Consider the following 18,967-nt stretch of genomic DNA (forward strand, 5'->3'; position numbering starts at 1 on the left):
AAGTGTTGACCAAGGTTTTACAGAATGATATTTTTGCTCCCAAAATGTCAAATAATGCCTCAGTGTAGGGGCAGAGATAGGAGGCTAGGTGCAGATGGGGGGGTATCTTTGTTTTCCCATTGCCCTTGCCAACTGCATGGGCCATGTACGTCTTACGGACTGTTACTCTGTAGTCCATATTTCGCAGGATAAAGATGCTAATCTAGCCCATACCAGCTGTGTGAATGCATGAACATAATTTTAACCATCCTTATTATTTTTGGGCTTGATATCCTTCTTTCTCCCATGTAATCTTTTCAGATGTGTCACTATCTTAACAAGTGGAAAACATCTAATCTATATTTCCCTTCCTGTAATTTCAGCCAGTTGTATTTATCTTATCGAGCAGAGAAAACAGATTATACCTTTCTCTCCTGAAGCACTCCTGTAATTACATGAACAAAGATCATATGACCCCCAAGTTACCTCTTCTCTAAATTAAAACAACCCTGGCTTTTGTTCAGCACTCCTTATAAGTCCTGCTGCCTGTGTAACTTGTTTGTATTGAGACAGGCCTAGCAGCCAGATAAAGCAAAATGTGCAACAGTCCACCTTCTCATTGGACCTGAGCAGTGATTACTGAAGCTACCAAGTGTGAAGAAAATGTCCTGGCTTGCAGACTATAGATTTTGGGACATGGAGCTAGAAATACCTAGATTCAAATTCAGGTTCTGATGCTGCCAGTCTGATCCTGGGCAAATTCAATCCCAGTTCATAGCTCCTTCATTTGACAAGACAGGTCTAGAAATAACAACTTGCTTTACTGAACAAAGGATGGCCAAAGTAATTTAAAACTGAAGATTGTGCAGATGTTGTAAATTCTGATGGAAGAGCTTACTCTTATTACAGTCTTCCAGGTGGCCAGGTGTCCTCTTTTAGAAGTTATTCGATTATTTTTTTTTTTTTTTAAATGTTCCAGGTGTTCTTTTAAAAAATTGAAGTTCTTCAGGAGGACTACATCAAACTGTTGGGATATCAGTAGCTTCCAAGTAAACATGGGAAGTTCAGGACTTCAGAATACCAGGAACCCCCTGGGTAAGTATTGATATTTGAAGCTCTCCAAGTGAATGATTAAACCAATTTGCCTGATGTTGCTGTGACGCATGAGTTTCCCAATATCAAGCTATCCAAGCCTGCTGGAAGGATTCTCTCTGTAATAGGTGTATTCCTTCCTGCAAGTTGATTACAAGTAACAGACTACTTTCCAGTGCAGGCTGTTTTTATTCTTGTTTCACTGTAGGAGAGATCTATATGGAGACACTAAAAACACTAACTGATGAGACTTTTTCTCCAGAGTGGAACTTTCCATAAAATCACCTTCTCTTAATTGTGCTAGCTGAGTGACTCTGTGTCAAAGTTTCACACACATTTCCTAACCTAAAACAAGAAGGGTTTGATTTGTTCTGGATTTAATGATTAAATTCTAGGAAAGATCTCTCTTCAGAAGTATTCACAGAGAATACCATTTCAGAGCATTTTCTGAAATAGTGTGGGCATATGAAAAGACACAAACTTCATTTAACTCTTTATTGAAAGAATATGTCCAATGAGTTGATGTAAGCAAGCAAAAAGAACCCTGTATTTTTTCTTGTAAAAGGGGGTGTACACTGATGTAAATTAACAATCCCCAGGAAAGTCAAGCCCACTTGCAAGCATTCCTCACATTGCGCATCCACTCATTGCACTACAGCCACTCCTGTGTGATAGCAGGAGTGCTGAGGTTTAATCTCACAGCTTTTCTGCTTAATACTACTCTAGGATCTGCTTTGAGGAGCATGGTGGAAGAACTTGTCTGTTCTGCTCCCAGTCTCCATCGTCTTACCCCGTTGGGTTATTTAACTGAGCTATACCCAGCTTAGCATGTTTAACCTGTGTTAACCAGAGCTCACTCACAAGTATATGAAGCAGTTCAGCCTACAGCTCTGCCCATTACACAAGCATCCAGATCAGAAAGACAGAGACAGGGCTGGCACCATGCTGGATAAATGCTGAGGTAGCTGACATGTACTGCTGCAAATTTGCCCTGTGTGATTAGCACCAACCTGCAGCTCATTGCCCTAAAGAAAGATCAGTAGTGCCTCCTGAATTTTAGCAAGAGGCATGGTATAGCAGGGAACCTCTCATCTTGCAATACCAAGAAAAGCAAGTTTTTTAAGGCTTGAGGGAAGAGCAACCAAGGCAGAAACAGACTCCTATTATCAGTGCTCATTTCAATGCAACTTCAAGCAGAGGAAGCCTTGAAAGAGGTTATTTACTAAGAGTGACAGAAGGAACAACTTTTCTAGGCAAGAGGGACAAGGCTGTTTTTTCTACAAAAAAGAGATATTTATCTAAGCAATGCATCAATAATTAGGAGAGGTGAGCATCTGGAATTATTAAGACTTGCTTAGAAATCTCACTCATTATTTTTGGCTTTTTAAAAAATCTTCTAGGACTTTATCCCAAACTCAGGAGCTGAACTAGGACAGAGGAACTTGCTCACAACAAAAGAGCAACAAGGCTTGCTGCCTCTGACCCTAAGGAGGCCAAGTGCAGCCATCAGGGAGTTCCTTTCATTAACACAGGCATTGGGACTTTCGCTGCAGGCTGCATGGGTCGTCTCATGAGCAGTATTACTGGTATTACAGTGGGTAACATATAAAGAGATAAAGAACAAAATACCTAGAAATTAGATGCTTACTATGTGCCAGCATTGGTGGATCTCCACCCAGCTTGATGAGTCCCACAGTAAATGAGCAGTGGTGTCCTTAGACTTGGGGCAGCACAAGGGTCAGTCACGCCCTCCCCACACACACTTGTTACACCTGCAGAGGACTGTGTCTTTTCCCCACCTATGGGCTGGGCCTGGCATGACATTGCAAGGTAAAGAAGGTGCCTTCTCCAGTCAGCTGCTGGACATTGGACTCTCTCTTCCTTTACAAAAATTTGAGGCAAGGGGTATTTTGTCACCTCTATGACATAGGGCATAGGGGTATTTTGTCACCTCTATGACATAAGGCATAGGGGTATTTTGTCACCTCTATGACATATGGTCTCAGAAAAACTAGGAGGTTAGAAGGCATATTATTGTTCCTCAGCTGAAACCACTCAGGATTTCTGCAAGTTAAATATGGCCAGGTCTCTATGTAGAAGACAGAAAACATGGGGCCAAGGAATGGTGGGATGCCCCTGAAATAATGATCTGTGCTACCTGGCTTTACCTGCTGTCATACAAGAGATGTTAGAGCCTAAAACAATATTTAGCTCCCCTCTTACATTCACTTCTCTTCAAGAAAGCAGGAGTTCACAATGATGTCCAGGTGTAGAAAGACAAATTACTTGTTGGTAGAACTGTCTTGTTAAGGTTTAAAACTTAACATGCTTCAGTAATTTCAGAGCTAGTGGGAGGTTAACAAAGCTTGGGGAGAAGGATGTACTGCTGATAGTGGACAAAAACAAAGCAGAATTTATGTGCCACAAGGACTTTTGGCACAACTCCTACAATAAGGAAGAAACTAATAAAGCAAACAGAGCAACTGCGCTGAGACCAGCTCAGACTGGGTAAAAAGCAATTCTGGAAGAAGGACACAGAAATCCCCAACTCACAGCCCACCAACTAAAGAAACCTACTGCCTCAAAAGAAAAAAAATCTGCAAGTGTGAACTAATTATTCACTAATTGTCATACACATAAAGGAGAAGTATGTAAGAGAAGCCTATAGAGAGTTTTAACTAAGGAGAGGTGATTGGGGTGATTTATCAGCATCATTTAAGATCTTAATTTTATTAGGGAAAATGTTAATTGAGCTAGTTAGTACCAGTGAAGTAAAAAGTCAACCCAGTTAGGTCTTCCCCATATAAGCTTCTCATGCTGAATCTTTTCAGTGCTCTTTGTAGCAAAGGCCTCCCAGTTCTCAGCTTCATCATGCTTTAAATACTCTACAGTGTGAGAAGCTACCTTATGTCACCCCATCTGTGAAGACATGCAAGCACAGCATTCATTTTTTTTTTTCCCAATTAACTAAAAATGGATTTATTAAAAGGAATATTTCACTCTCAGCTTCTAAAAATATAATTTGCAAAGCCCAAGTAGATATTCTGAAAGGAACCACTGCAATTAGACTGGTAAAGTAATAAGCATAAACAATACAATTTTTAAATATTGTAATATTTTTGGCCTGTTGACATGGAAGAGGTTTTTTTAATATATATAATTCAGAAGTTTTGAATAAAGCCCTTTGTACAAAAACAAGTGGAGGATTTCGGAGTGTGCATTAACATGTCCTTCTTCTGTAATCATTAAACTTTTACAGATTTCCCAGGAAATAAAAAGAAAGGAAAAATCCATTAATGAAGTGTGTAAGAAACAGGCCTTCTAAAAAAAGAACAGGGAGCATTTATGAATATTTTCTTTTGAGCTTAATTCAAATGGGCACAGTGCTACGAGGTTTGTGCTACTTGAGCAGAGAGCACTTTGATACAGTAGAATTTATCTCCTCCAAGATTTGATATAAGCATTGACACAAAGTGTCATGATGACAAACATCAGAATTAAGTGTTTTAAAAAACCCAAGCAGTATGAAGCAGTTCCCTAATTTCCTTCTACACAGCCATAAGTACCTGCTCTACCCTTTTTCTTCCAACTGTGCAGCTCTGGAAGGCAGTCTCTCAACCAGTCCAAGAGAACTGATGTTCTCCATGCTGGTGTGGTCAGAGAATGTGCCAAAGCTCAGCGTATATTTGGGTGTGGAGTGGATAAATCCAGAGGGAACAACACAGACCTGCTTCTCAGAGAGACAAAGTGCTATGTTGTTGTCCTGCTGCCTTCTCCATCAAAGCAAAAACATAGAACCAATTTTCTCTGTGCTCATTCACTGCCTGGTAGAGCACCTGCATATGACTCTGGTTCAACCATGTCCCCAGGCCCTAGGTACAAAGAATGCTAAGGTGACTCTTACCCCTGTTAAACACAAAGATGGCATTGGTTCTTTCAGGCATTCTAATCAGTTCTACACAATAAATATTTATACACAAAACAGATTGTTTTAATGAGATAAGGAATGCATACTGGCTAGGAAAAATAGGGAAGAAAATACCAAGTTTGCTAAGTTGTTATCCAGATTTTCATATGTTACAGCTGAGAGAATGGAAACCAGAGGATATTTACATGTTCTGACCTACTGGGAACATACCAAGAGGCTGCATTACATTCAGGAATGCTGCCTTGTGTGCATAGCAGGAAACCACTTGTTGCTTGCTCACACAGCAGCAGATTGAGAGAGAGGAAGAGAAGCACTCAGTGTGAGAGATCTGTGAAAAGCTAGCAGCAAAAACCCCATGTCTAACAAACTAAACAAGCTTGTTGCACATCTTTCTCAAGCCTACAAACAGCACAGCACTATGTAATGGAAACCCTACTGCTACTGAAAGAAAATGCGTGGTGTGTTATACCCTCCTATACTTTTGAAAACTTCCTTTCTGAGAAAGGAATTCAAGCTAAAAGATTTATGAAGAAATAGAAGTAAATGTTCTTGTTTTATCACTCATGCAATAGCAAACTGGAAGCTGTGATTTGCTGGAAGCAAATGGGAACATCCCCCCAGCAAAGGAACAGGTATTGTGCTTTCTTGTTTTTCAAAATTCTGAGTTACCTGGTGTTTAAGTAAACATCACAAAGGAAGTTTAAGCTGCTTTTGAAAGCATTGAACCTTTTGGTACTTTTATCCATTACCACTGTCTCACATGGAGTATAACCCCATCCCACACCTTCATGCCCACATTCACAAAACACATACAGGTAAGAATAAAAGTGTTTCCTGTTCCCTGGCAAAATGAGAATGGATGAAAATATTTCATGCAGGGATTACAATGTGCACATATCACCTTCTTACATTTTGTCTACGTGGAGCTGTGGCTTTCAATAGAAAAAACCCAGCTTTAATAAACTTCTTGTACTTGGGCAGCTCTGTCAGTCACAGCTATAAAAATTGAACATAGCATATGATTCATGAATTCAGTACCAAACTAAAAACATCTCATCAAAAACAGGATACTACTCAGTATGAGTTCTTCCACAAGATCAATACAGTCATTCCCAGATGTTCAGTACCATGTAAGTTGTCTGTGAAGCACAGCTCTGGTTCACCATTCTGTGTATTGGAAAACAGCCTTTCAAGTGGCTGACAGGAGTTGGAGCTACAATCCTCTCTTCTTCACTGTTGCTGCCACATCCTCATAAAAAGACAGAGATACCCATGGACTTCTAGAAGAATATGAATAAGAAAACCAGGAAGTATGACAAACCCAAATTCCAGGCAAAATCAAGCTGAAATAACAGTCTTCTCAACAAATTTCATCTTAGTCACTTATTTGACTGCAGTTTTCTCAGATTTACTTGCTGTGCAAAATCATTTGCTTGTTTCAGGGAATCATTTCAGGCCTTCATTGAATTCCAGCACAGTTTTGTACATTTTAACTCTGCACCGTTTTGAACTGTTATGCTCAGTTATGACAATCATGATCACTTTTGTATTTCCTGACTGCACAAAAATAAATTAAAAATCAAAGCTTCTTCTTGGCTATTCAGGTTAGCAAGAACAAAAACTGCTTTTTATCACTACTCACTTCAAATCCTGGCTTGTGTGAACTTTACTGATGAGAAACCAAACACAGAAAATGTTCAAACAATAGAAATAATAATAATAAAATATTTTAGAAATGTGAAGGAATATTCCACTACGTGGTTATGAAGAGCATTACTTCAACCATACAAAGAGATAACAATGGAGAAGTTTAAATATTTTAGAATTTGTCGTCTCATTCTTTGCCTTCAGCTGAAACACAATTTTTTCATAAGTGAAAAAAAAAACCCTTCCATGTTAAACCAATTTTAAACTGGCAGCAACTGCATCAGTAATCACATTTCATGTCATTCTGTGATTATGTGATTCTGCTGGAGAAACTCCGAGACTTATTTCATGCTATATTGCAAAAAATCCGTAACAAATGTAACCACTTGCAAAATAACATATAACATATACAAAACAGAGGTGTTTCTTTCTTTCTTTCCACAATACTCTTTTAATATGTTAAAACAACTTTTTCTATCTTATGTTAATTTAGACAATCTCTCTTCCTGAATTTGTCTTTAACAAAATAAAAAATTGTTTATTGTGAGAAAAAGCATGAAAGCTCTACAGGCATGAATTATAATTCCTCTTATCACGTTTAATTCCATGCAGAGACTGTCAAAATCAATTATTTGGTGTAGAGGAAGGAATGTGCTGCCCTTGTTAAGAGGAATCATAAAAGATGCCTTGCAAATTTAGGTAGTCTTCCATAAAGCATCCTTTCCTAGGAGCTGATTTGTCTCCCAAGGTAAAACTCTAGATTTCACAGATACCAGAAGAAAGCTTATCTTTATGTTCATCATAGTGAATATTTGACCCTGTGTCTTGGTTTGAAAGACAGGTAACTGCTAGGGAGGGGTGGGGCCTCTCTAGGAATGGGGAATTCCAATCCCTTCCCTCCAAATTATTATAATTAAGAAGATTAAAGAAGCATTTCAGGCAGAGCTATGGGGAAAGGAATAACAGTTCTTCACTAGCAAGTATAACAAGACAAACAAACAACAACAACTACAGCATTAATAATAAACAGAACCAGGAATCTCGAGGGGCTTTGTTTCACAAAGCCCGGGGCAGTCTGATCCCTTGGGACTCTGAGAGCACCAAGGTGGAACGGTGGAAACTCCCGGGCTGGTGGCTGGAATGGCAGGATGTCCCCAGCAGGCAGGGGGGTGTCTCGGCAAAGTCAGCAGTGCTGAAGGAGCTGCGACAGCTGGGCAGGGCTGGCCCAGCTCCAGCTGGGCAGGCGAAGGGGCTCAGAATTCCTGGGCACTCCAGCAGATGATGGATGGTGGCAGAATTCCCAGGACCGGACCCTCCGTTAACAGTGAACTCCTCACGCAGCTAGCCGTCGCCCGACAGTCCTCTCTGAAACCGAGAGCAGAAAAACACCCTGAGCTCCCGAAGCCCCCAAGCCTTTCCCCGCCCCCCCCCAAACTAAGTGATCTACCGCCCTTATCACTTCTTTTGTGTGGGTCAAGTACCCTTTAAGTATCAATATTTAGCCTCTTAGCAACTTGGGGGGGGGGGGGGGGGTAGAATTCTAGAGGGAAAGAAAACATAAGAAATCAAAACAACAACAACAACCACCAAACTTAACCCCTAACACCCTGCAAAGATAAAGTCTCAGCCATCATAAAATCTCATCCCTTAGTAACTATGTGGTTAGAAGAAGTATACAATTAGGCCCAGAGCTGTAATGGGGTGAGGATTCCTGGTGCTGTGCACTGCTGGCACCTCTGGTTTCACCCAAAAGAACACAACAGAAGTGTGCCATACGATTTTCTTATGGAGGAGAACTGCTGATGAAGGATTTGTGTCTGCACAATTTGAAGTTTGATTCTGCAAAGGAGGATCAGTATGGGCAGTTTGATCAGTTTGAATTTCATCGTGGGCTGCGGGTGACTTATAGTGACTGATTTTCCCCAGGGCAGCCTGTGAGGAACAAGGTCTCCCCAAGCAGTTAGGATACTTTTTATTGTATTCAGGAGCATGGGCAGAGGTACAGATACCACATTTCAGGCATCGATGCCGGGTAATTTAAACGAGCAATTTTTAGCTGTTGCCCCTAGTTACAGCTAAGGTAGAGTTAGCATCTTCTTCGTAGATACTACAGGGCTGTGTTTTGGATTTGGAATAAGAATGCTCTTGATAACACACTGATGGTTCGGTATTTTGCCAAACCCTAAATCAAGAACTTTTTCCACCCCCCCCCCTTCTCTCTGCCAGGGAGGTGGTTCGGTAATGAAAGTGGGAGGGAGCATGGCCAGGGCAGGTGACCAGAGCTGACCAAAGGGATGTTCCACATACAGAACGTCACGCCCGGCATTTGAACTGGCGAAAGTAACCTGGAAGGGTGCATGATCTGGTTTCGGGCAGGGGCGTCTGGCCCAGTCCGGGGGTAGAGAGCAACTTCATTGTTGCGTTTGTTGTTGCTTCAATTATTAAACTCTTCTTATGTCAACATACAGCTTTTAATTCGATTCTCCTCCGCATTGCACCGACATGAGGGGAAAAGAAAGGGAGGGGCGGGAAGAAGTTGAGCGGGGACACGCTTCATCTCCAGCTGAGCTTAAAAGCACAACAGCTACGCCTTCCACATCCCAGTCCGTGCCCCCCGCCCCGCTCCATGCAGCGACGGCTCGCTGCGCGGGCGGCAGGCCGGCTCGCAGAGGCGGCCCCGGCGGCGCCCCGCCCGCAGCAGGGAGGGCCCGGCCCCCGTGCACGCCCCGTGGCGGGCGGGCAGCGGCGGGGCGGTGTCTGTGGCCGGGCCGTGCCCGCCATGCTGCCGCCGGTGCTGCTCCGCCGCCCGCTCGCCGCCGCCGCCCGCCTGGCCCTGCCGCTGGCCGGCCCGCAGGTAGCGGCGGGGGCGCGGGGCGGGGCGGGGGCGATATGCGCTCCGGCGGGGCCTGTCGCTGCGCCGTCTGTCACGAGCCTGGCGCCGGGCCCTGCCCAGAGTCTTGTGGGGTCCTTTGGGATCCATCCCCGGGTCACGGGGTCGATCCGGTTGGAAAAGACCGCTGAGATCAGCGAGTCCAACCCATGCTCGAACACCAACACTGGGTGAAGCAGATCGTGGCACCGTGTCACGTCCAGCCTTTCCTTAAAACACCTCGAGGAACGGGGATTCTACCACGTCCCTGGGCAGCCCATTCCCATGTCCTGTCGCCCCTTCTGTCAAGAATTTCTTTCTGATGTCCAATCTGCACCTTTCCCGCTGCAGCTTGAGACTATAACGTCTTGTCCTGTCACTGTCCTCGGCCTGTAAGAAGAGGCTGGGCCCCACCTGGCTATATCCTCCTTTCAGGCAGTTGTGGAGGGTGATAAGGTCACCCCTGAGCCTCTTTTTCTCCAGGATAAACAAACCCAATTCCCTGAGCTTCTCAAAAGACTTGTGTTCCAGACTCTCCACCAGCTCAGCTGCCCTTCTCTGGAACAGACGTGGTCCTGCAGGGTCCCAGTTTCTGCCCAAGCAGCAGAAGGCTTCAGAGCCTCTCATTTCCTGCAGAAATCCAGTGTGGAATGGGTCACTACTGCCAGCTCCCCACTCAGGATCCTGCAGGGGTTTATAACAGCCCCAAGGAGCTGTGACTCGTGGCAGCCAGTACTAGATGTGTCATGCTGCACAGGGCCATTGAAGAACAGAGCCATTGGTTTTCATCTTCTGTATTCCACGACCTGGAAGTGCAGGCAATGGGGTCTCAGGCTCTCCTCCCAGGTAACAAGTGACAGAATTAGAGGAAGTGGCCTCAAACCAGGGGAGGTTTAGATTGGATATTAGGAAAAATATTCACTGAAAGTGTTGTAAAACACTGAAACAGGCTGCACAGGGGAGTGGTAGAGTCACCATCTCGGGAAGTGTTCAAAAAACGGGTAGATAAGTTACCTGAGGATACAGTTTAGTGGTGGACATGGCACACTTGGATTCACAATGGATAGGATAATCTTAAAGTAATTTCTAAACGTAAAATTCTGTTTTGTGGCTTGAGTTGCATGGTGCTCATGCCTGCAAATTCTTGTGAAGTAAACATGTCTAAAATCCATCCTGTATCTGCCTCTGTTCAAATATGGGTTAAGGCCAAAGCTGTGTTTTGGCCTTAATTTTTCATGTTTCATTTGAGAGGCAAGTAGCATGTTCCAGGTTATTGATGTAGTTGCAAAAGTACACTTGGTCTGGGACTCCCAACGGGTTTTGTCTAATTTGAACAGAAAAACTGTTCTTGATCAGCTCTTGGGAAGCAGCCAATAAAGGGCTAGGATGCGGACTTAAGCAATTTTGTATTGGAACAAATCACTCTTTCACAAGTGTTGGTATCTTTTTCTTTCATTTGCCAGTAATATGTAATTTGCTAATACTGGTATAAGATTATAAGTAGAAAACACGATGCAGCACCCTGAGTTGGTTGGGTAAGTGCAACACAGGCAGATGTTGGTGTTGCTTCCTCTTTGGTGGCATCTCCGCAGTCTTGATTTTGAATAAAGCCAAATGCATCTTGCTGCTGACTTGTGGAGGAAGAGGTTGAGAAAAGGAAAATCCTGCTTTGTTATGAGCTAATAATTAAACAGTTGAATGCATCAAATAAAAGACACATCACAGTCTGTTGCCTTGCCAAAAGGAGTGGCAGTAAATAGTGGACATTGGAAGTACTTCCAAGAAAAGTGTCAAGAGGTATTTTTTTTGTAGTGGATGTCATGAAGTAAGTACTTCTCTCTCAACCTGCAGTAACAGATCCTTCTGTAGTATTGCATTAATTTAAAAAAAAAAAAAAATAGGCAGAATACAATTTTCTGGCTTGAGGATTATTTTTACTATTTTTCTTACTATTTTCTTTCAGGTACGCCTTACTACAGGGCCCAGACAAAATAATGGCATTTTCTATGAAATTCGTACATATGATATTAAGCCAGCAAAGATGAAGGAGTTTTTGGAAATGGTCAACAAGTACTTTCACTTTCGCACAGCTCACTCAGAGCTGGTGGGATTCTGGTACTCGGAGCTGGGAGCGATGAACAAGGTGTTTCACATTTGGAAGTACGGTATGGTCGGCATCCCTTTGCGCTGCTCTGCTCTCTCTGTGTCCCCTGTCTCCTAGGCAAGAAGGTGAGGGGCATGCTTACCGGGCATGCTTACCAGGCATTTGTTGCACTTATTGTAAGGAGGTGCCCCCAAAACATTGCTCCTGTACTTCTTAGTGACAAGAACATTTCAGAGCTTGTCAGGACAACTTTGATGTGATGGGATGAGAAAGTTACAAATGTTCTTGATCAGCAGTCTCTGTTCAAAACAGGTATAATAAGGAGCTGTGACAGACTGGCTCATTCTTGGTAAATATTTTTAACTTAGGGTCAGTTCCACACATGTCTTGAAACTTTCAAAATGAATGGAAGAAAGGAAATGCGCACACATATGCAGTCTGTGTGTGTTATATGCATGTATAATTTTGTTGTATTTTAGCTCAGAGTACCAGTCACTCCCATTAAAAAATGTGCATGCAATTTGCATGATTAAACTCCCTTCTGCAGTGGGCCTGCAGTACTGAGGTAGGAAACCACTCCACCAGGTCTGACTTCTCAAGTGTGCAGTGTTTTTGTTACAGCTTAAACCTTGCCAGCAATGTAATTTTTGCAGTATGATCAACTTTGTGTGTTGTTGGAGTTGGTGCTGACATGGAAGGTGCAGGTGAACCAAAAAAAGCTACTGTTATCCTAAAAACTAGGCGTGCTGGCTGTGCTTTTTGTGGAGCTCAAGGGAAGTGTTACTTGGGTTACAGAGGGGTGGGAAGGCACACTGGTATAATTCCCCTTGAACACCTGCGGCAGTCCAGGTATATCTGCATGCTGAGGCTGTGCTCACTGAAGTCCAGTGTGATCACAGTACCTGTTTAGACTAAAGGATCCCCCTTTTTGTTTTGGAGGTAAGAATTGTGGAATCATAGACTCAGAGAATTGTTTGGTTCCTCTCAACCATGTTGCTCAGGGCCACATCCGGCCCGGCCTCTAACCCTTCCAGGGATCGGGCATCCACAGCTTCTCTGAGCAATCTGCTCCAGTGCCTCAACATTCTCACAGTGAAGAATTCCTTCATTATATCTAATCTAAATCTTGCTCCATCCCAGAAGGTATTTAAGGCCAGGCTGGATGGATCTCTGAGCAACCTGGTCTAGTGGCAGGTGTCCCTGCACATGGCCAAGGGGTTGAAACTTGGTGATGTTTAGGGATTCTTCCAATCCAAAACATCTTGTCATTCTAAACCTCCCCTCTGTCAGTTCAAAGCCATTCCCTCTTGTCCTGTCACTACATACCCTTGTAAAAAGTGCCTCTCCAGCTCTCTACAGGCTCTCTTTAGGTGCTGGAATCCTGCTGTAAGGTCTCCCTCAAGCCTTCTATTCTTCAGGCTGAATAGCCCAAACTGTTTCAGCCTGTCTTCACAGGAGAGATGTTTGAGCATTTGGATCATTTTTGTCACTTCCTCTGGTCATTCTTCCCACATCCACCAAAGCTATAACCCCATCACAGAAGGCCATGAAAATAGCTAGGCACAATTTGCCCTTTAGTGAAGCCATGTTGGTTGTCACCAGTCACCTCACGGTCTTCTGTGAACCTTAGCATAGTTTCCATAAGGATCTGCACCTTGATCTTTCCATGCACAGAGGTGAGACTGACCAAGCTGTAGTTCTGCAGTTCTTCCGTACGTTCCTTTTTAAAAATGGGTTGCCATGACTTCTCAAATACAACAAATTGTGGCTTAGCCACTTCCTCTGACAGTTTCCTCAGGACCTGTATCTCATTTGAGCCCCACTGATTTGTGCACCTTCATGTCCCTTAGATGGTATCATACCTGAACTTTTCCTATAGCAGGTGGTTCTTCATTCTCACAGTCCCTGCCTTTGCCTTCTGTGACTAGCGAGATCTGGCTGGAGCACTTGCAGTGCAGACCAAGGCAAAAAAGGACACTGAGTACCTCAACATTTTTCATGACCTGGGCAGCCGTGTCTTTTCCTTCAAGAGAGGGCCATTCATTTGGCAATTTTTTGAGTTTGCTTATTTGAATTTATAAATTGTCTTGCTTCTCAGAACATTTTAGTCTTGGCTATTGTTACAATCACAAAATAAAATAAAATAAAATAATCTATGGGAAACCTTTGAAATGCAAAACTAAGGGAAAACTGGTGCCTTTTGTTTCCTAACAGTGTTTTACATGTCTGACTGTGGTGGTTCCTACCCCCACCCTGAGACCACACTATGATCTGAGAAATTAACAAACTTTACAACATCCTTCCTCCTTGATTCATCAGACCCCTGCTTACATAATTGCTATATTTACCTCTTAGTCTCAGGATACTGGTATTTCTCAAGGTTCTTCCCATTGTCATATGCTGGATTTTTCTTTCGTAATACTGGGGCTGTCTGCATAATTATATTGCTTAAGATACCGCTGTAGCCTAAGCAGTTGAAATTCACACTCTTAATTAAGTGGATTTGTTTTCCATTAAGGAAAAAAAAAAAAAAAAAAGAAGAAAAGGTTTTGCTCTTGGGCATTTAGCATCTTTTTATGTTAACTGAACACACAAACATTAATTCTACACTTTTAATGTCATTTTATGTAAGCCAAACCACATTTATGCATTTTTTCTTGATAGGAAAGATTCTTCTGATTTTTTTTCCACTTCATTCCAAATCTTATCCTTGGTGACTGTTACCACATCCAGTAGTCGCTGCAATTGCCATGTGTAAATCCTTTTTAACAGTAAAATTGCTTAACTTGTTACAGCTTCTGTGAACTTTCTGGGAAAATTTCATTTGGCTTGACTCCATTTTAATCTGAGAGCTAAAGCAGATTTTAAAGGAAGTTTTCCAGAATTTAAAGGAAACTTGCCACATCTGCTTTGAGCTAATATGATATCTAAAAAGACCAGTTTCAAAATCAGTTAAGTATAGTTTGCCTTCTTGTAATCATACATTTTGATTGAGTCTGACATATGGTTTTGGGGTTTTTTGGGTTTTTTTCCTTTCTTACAGATAATTTTGCCCACAGAACAGCAGTCCGGCATGCACTAGCAAATGACAAAGACTGGCAGGGGAAATTCATCTCTGCAGCTCTCCCCTTGATAGAGAAGCAGCACAATGAGGTTGCTTACCTGGTGCCCTGGTGTCAACTTGGGAAGCCTCCAAAGGAAGGGGGTGAGCTTATATTTTCTTTTGCTGATTAAAGTTACTAACAAAAAATGGTTTAAACTTTAAACCAGGTATTGCGTAGTTTTATGACCCTTTATGTGACAAATGGTACATGCACCCATGCAGAAAAGGTGACATAACACAGATGAGGGACAGAGTTTTTCAGAAGTATTTTACACTAACATACATCAATAACTGACTAGAGTGCTGATCATTAAGGTTGTTAATGATCAGAATTGTGACTTGCTAAATGAAAATGCAAAATGGCAATGCCATAGTAGTTTTCAGAGCAGTCATCACTGACTTGTCCATCAGTGAGAGGGCATTTCCTTGTCCTCTTTCACAGTGATTTTCCTCTTATCAATTTGTTTTGGCATTACTGCTTCTTTCAGATAAAGTTTAAAAGATTTCCTACTTTTTTAAAGATACACCAAAGTCAAACATAAGGATCTGCTCCATGATCTTGCCAGGTACAGAGGTAAGACTGACCAAGCTGTAGTTCTGCAGTTCTTCCTTATGTTTCTTTTAGTAACAATCATAGATTAGGTGTAGAAGTCATCTTCCTATATATTTTAATTCTCTCTGTAGCAAAATCTGATGTTAATATTGACTGTTCCCCAATTTATGAACATCAGCAGGCTTTCTTGCATGAAGTGACAGGGAACAGACCTTGCTTCAGCCCTCAGCACATGTATAGATATAGTAGTCTTAGTTCTTTATTTCCCCAGGATTTGGAATTTTATGCTGCTACTGTTGAATTTGACAGCAGTCCAGTTTTCTCTAAAACCTGGAGAGACGACTTCAAACATTGTTGTAGTTTATCTCCAGCCCTTTGCTGGAGAAAGACACCTTACTGCCAAGTAGTGTCTGGCTTTCTAATACCATGTCAACAGCTGTGATCTGAAGTAATCGCCTGAACAGAAAGAAGACAAGTAGCTTTTAGCAGGACTGGAGTATTTGTAGGATCTCCGTACAAGCAAGGGAGATCGGCACAGCAGAGGTGCTAAACTAGTCCTGGTGTGTTGGTTATACTGTCAGATCTTATTGTGGCTAGCTGCCAGGGGTCAAAGGGCTTTGTAATGTCAAAAACCCACTTCAATGCCAGAAACTATATCCAGTATTACAAAAGACAGTCCTTGCTTAAGCAGACACCAAATCCCTGAAACAAGTATGAGCATTTGTGATATCTGCAAAATAGTCTGAATGTCCCAGGGTTTCCACACAACATTGAAAATTGCAAAGTTGGGCTTTGTGTGAAGCCTTCTGTTCTTCAGGGCCCAGGTACTTAGATTTACACTTGAACTAACTGCAGTTAGTGAACCTGTGCTCTTGTGAGTCTCTGTAAGCTGTGAGTTCTTGTGCATGTTGGGAGGAAGGAGCAGTTTCCTGCTGACCCCAAATGACAGGGAAATGTCATACTGGTCTCACAGCAAATACACTGTGGCCATTAGACATGGTTCAACATATCTGGTTATATTATTTTGTATTTCCTTCCTTGTGGTAGTGTTTGCCTTTTCTTCTAGGTGTATATGAATGGGTTACTTTCCAGATGAAGCCTGGTGGGCCAGCATTGTGGGGTGAAGCATTTCGAGCTGCAATCAATGCTCACATCAACACAGGTTATACAAGCCTAATTGGTGTTTTCCACACAGAATATGGATTACTTAACACAGGTAATCATCAATTTCTGATACAGACTTTGGCATGGGAAGGGACAGAGGCAGAGGAGCAAGACCGCATCCCGGATCAGGAGCGGCCAGCTTACTGAAAGTGTTGATCACCGAAGTCCTGTAAACAGTCCTTGAACCCGGCTTCGTGTATGGGGTTATAGACTTAAGACAGTGGCCACAACCTTAAAAGATGCAGATCTGATGTTATAGTCTGTTGTAATGCATTTATTGGGTTTATATTGTGTTTCATTGGATTTGTAATGTTTTCCCCGTTCCCCTTGGAAACTGTATCACGTTGTTGGTCCCTGCTCAGCGGTGCCCATCCCACACGCTGGAATGTAACCCAACTCTGTTCCAGTCCCACCTTATCCCTGATTGGGCAGTGGCTTGTCCCTGCCTCTGGGCCCGTGCCCCCTGGGAAAAAGCCCGGGCACAGGCCGGGGGGCTCGGACTCTGGCACCGGCGAGGACGGGAAAATAAAGCTGTAACTTCCCCCAGACAAAGAGCAGGCTCTTTCCTTTTGCCATCAGCAGTCGTCTGGGTCTCACTAAAGAAATTCTACAACAGTCAAAGCATTTTACTGAGCTGTACGGTGGCTCAGTAAAAGATTATCCCACCACTGGCATGCCTGGAGAATTATTTCTGCTAACTGCAAGGCATGTGACAGTTGAAGGCAGATTGCTAGAACTTAGGGTTCATGTTGTATTGCAGCATAATAGTGCTCAGCTGACTTTATTTGTACTTTCTCAGTCCATGTGTTATGGTGGAACGAGAGCCCAGATCACCGGGCAGCAGGAAGACACAGTGCCCATGAAGATGCCAGAGTTGTAGCAGCTGGTAAGACATGATGAATCTAGAGAACTCACTTATGTTACCTGCATGCATGCTGAGAAAAGTATTATTTTTCATTGGAGTACTGCCTTAATTAAACATGTGTTTAATTTTAGTGCGTGATAGCGTCAGATTCTTGGAGTCCCAGCAAAATGTGCTTCTGATTCCTCTGCAATGCTCACCGCTGAAGTAACCTTTTTCTAAAGGATGTAACTGATGGCAGAAGAGACGAGATGTAAGTGCTGTCAGCAAGTGATATGGATCCCCATACCCTCATGAGCTGAGCTGTTCTGCAGTTGACAAAAAATGGATGCATATTGCTGATCCACTATGATCAGCACTTTGATACCAGTTGTTAAACAGAAGTTTATGGTGATGTTCCTTCGTCTCCAGGACAAAGAACTTGATCCATATCATAACACAAATCTTGCTTCACCAATCATCAGTTTTAATCCCTAAGTTCTTCATAATTTTTTGCATAGCTAGATCACTTACCAGACTAAGTACTCTTGTCCAGCATTCCAGCCAGGGATGGTATCATTTTTATAACATACTTTGATGCCTCTTATAATTATCACATCTTAGTTATTCCATACAGTTTAAGAAGGAAACCTCCCACATATATATTACCCAATTATGTTTTAATCAGACTTCTCACTGGGATGCTTTGTATTAATTCTGAGCAATGTACAATATCAGTGTTGCTGGAATTGCACTTAAGTGCAACAGTGGGACTGATTAGGTAGTGCATCCTAACAATCTCTGCCATGACACTTTTTACTTAATAACTTGTTAGGGTTCATTTCAGCCTTTTCCTTTTTTGTTCATTAAACACTGCCTCAAAACTATGAATTATCCACACAAGTTTTGCCTTGAGTATTTTAATATTTGTTTAGGGTGCTAAAGGTGATTAGCGCTTCTTGTTCAATTGTGTTATCAGACTCATCTGATTTACATGTGCTGGTATTCTTTGAAATACTTTTTGTCAGACTGTTAAAAGCTAAATAAATGAGCATAAAGCATTAATTTTTAGTGTTTATGGCTCAAGCTCTTACTCTTTTTAAACTATGAAATGATAAATCCCATTCTCCGAAGTACAGTATTCATTTTGCAGGTCTTGGCTTTTGGTCAACAACAAATTGCTTTAGAACCAGTAAACTAGAGTGAATAGCATTAGGGCAGAGGGCACATGGGCTGAGAAGTCAAACTTCTATTTTGTGTACAGTGGTACAGTGCGCCCTCTTCTGCAATTTGTAGGTATTGACTGTAAATTGCAGAGCCCTTGGGAGGCTTTTCTACGTTAAGCATGGATTTGCAGTGAGCAATTGAGTACTGAAGTGTCTTTGTGCAGTTTACCTAATGATTATTGCTTCTTTAAAGTGCATTAAGATCTCACAGAAAGCACTAAAACAAGCTGTAGGCCATTATGCTTGTGTTCAAGGCAGGTGCATGGGATATGGCTGCTGTAGTTAAAGGAGTGTAACAGGTCCCAGCCGCTATATACATATCTTCATACACTGCTCCTTCTAACAAAGCCGTGTTTAGCATTCTCAGGGTGGAACAAACACTACTTCAGAGACCCCTGTCTTACATTTTACAAATCAGCTTTTTAAGGTACAAAGAGCTGATGAACCAGTATATTGTTCAG

The 18,967-nt window shown here is 42.4% G+C and overlaps 1 protein-coding gene across 1 annotated transcript; it reads left to right on the forward strand.

The window, feature by feature from the left end:
* The first annotated feature begins 9,415 nt into the window (after nt 1-9,415).
* Nucleotides 9,416-18,345, forward strand: NIPSNAP3A (nipsnap homolog 3A). The gene is made up of 6 exons (XM_040091292.2): nt 9,416-9,500; nt 11,479-11,680; nt 14,663-14,824; nt 16,342-16,491; nt 17,239-17,325; nt 17,436-18,345. Exons 1-6 carry the CDS (start codon nt 9,426-9,428, stop codon nt 17,510-17,512), a joined length of 753 nt encoding a protein of 250 aa, XP_039947226.1. The 5' UTR covers nt 9,416-9,425; the 3' UTR covers nt 17,513-18,345.
* Nucleotides 18,346-18,967: the final 622 nt, after the last annotated feature.

Source organism: Hirundo rustica, chromosome Z, assembly GCF_015227805.2.
Source record: "Hirundo rustica isolate bHirRus1 chromosome Z, bHirRus1.pri.v3, whole genome shotgun sequence".
Lineage (NCBI taxonomy): Eukaryota > Metazoa > Chordata > Aves > Passeriformes > Hirundinidae > Hirundo > Hirundo rustica.

What these genes read in the sequence shown, in the direction of transcription:
- NIPSNAP3A (XM_040091292.2), top strand. Translation starts at nt 9,426, where the DNA reads ATGCTGCCGCCGGTGCTGCTCCGCCGCCCGCTCGCCGCCGCCGCCCGC. An exon ending in GAAGCCTCCAAAGGAAGGGG is followed by an intron (nt 14,825 to 16,341) that starts GTGAGCTTATAT and finishes CTTTTCTTCTAG; the next exon opens with GTGTATATGAATGGGTTACT. An exon ending in ATATGGATTACTTAACACAG is followed by an intron (nt 16,492 to 17,238) that starts GTAATCATCAAT and finishes GTACTTTCTCAG; the next exon opens with TCCATGTGTTATGGTGGAAC.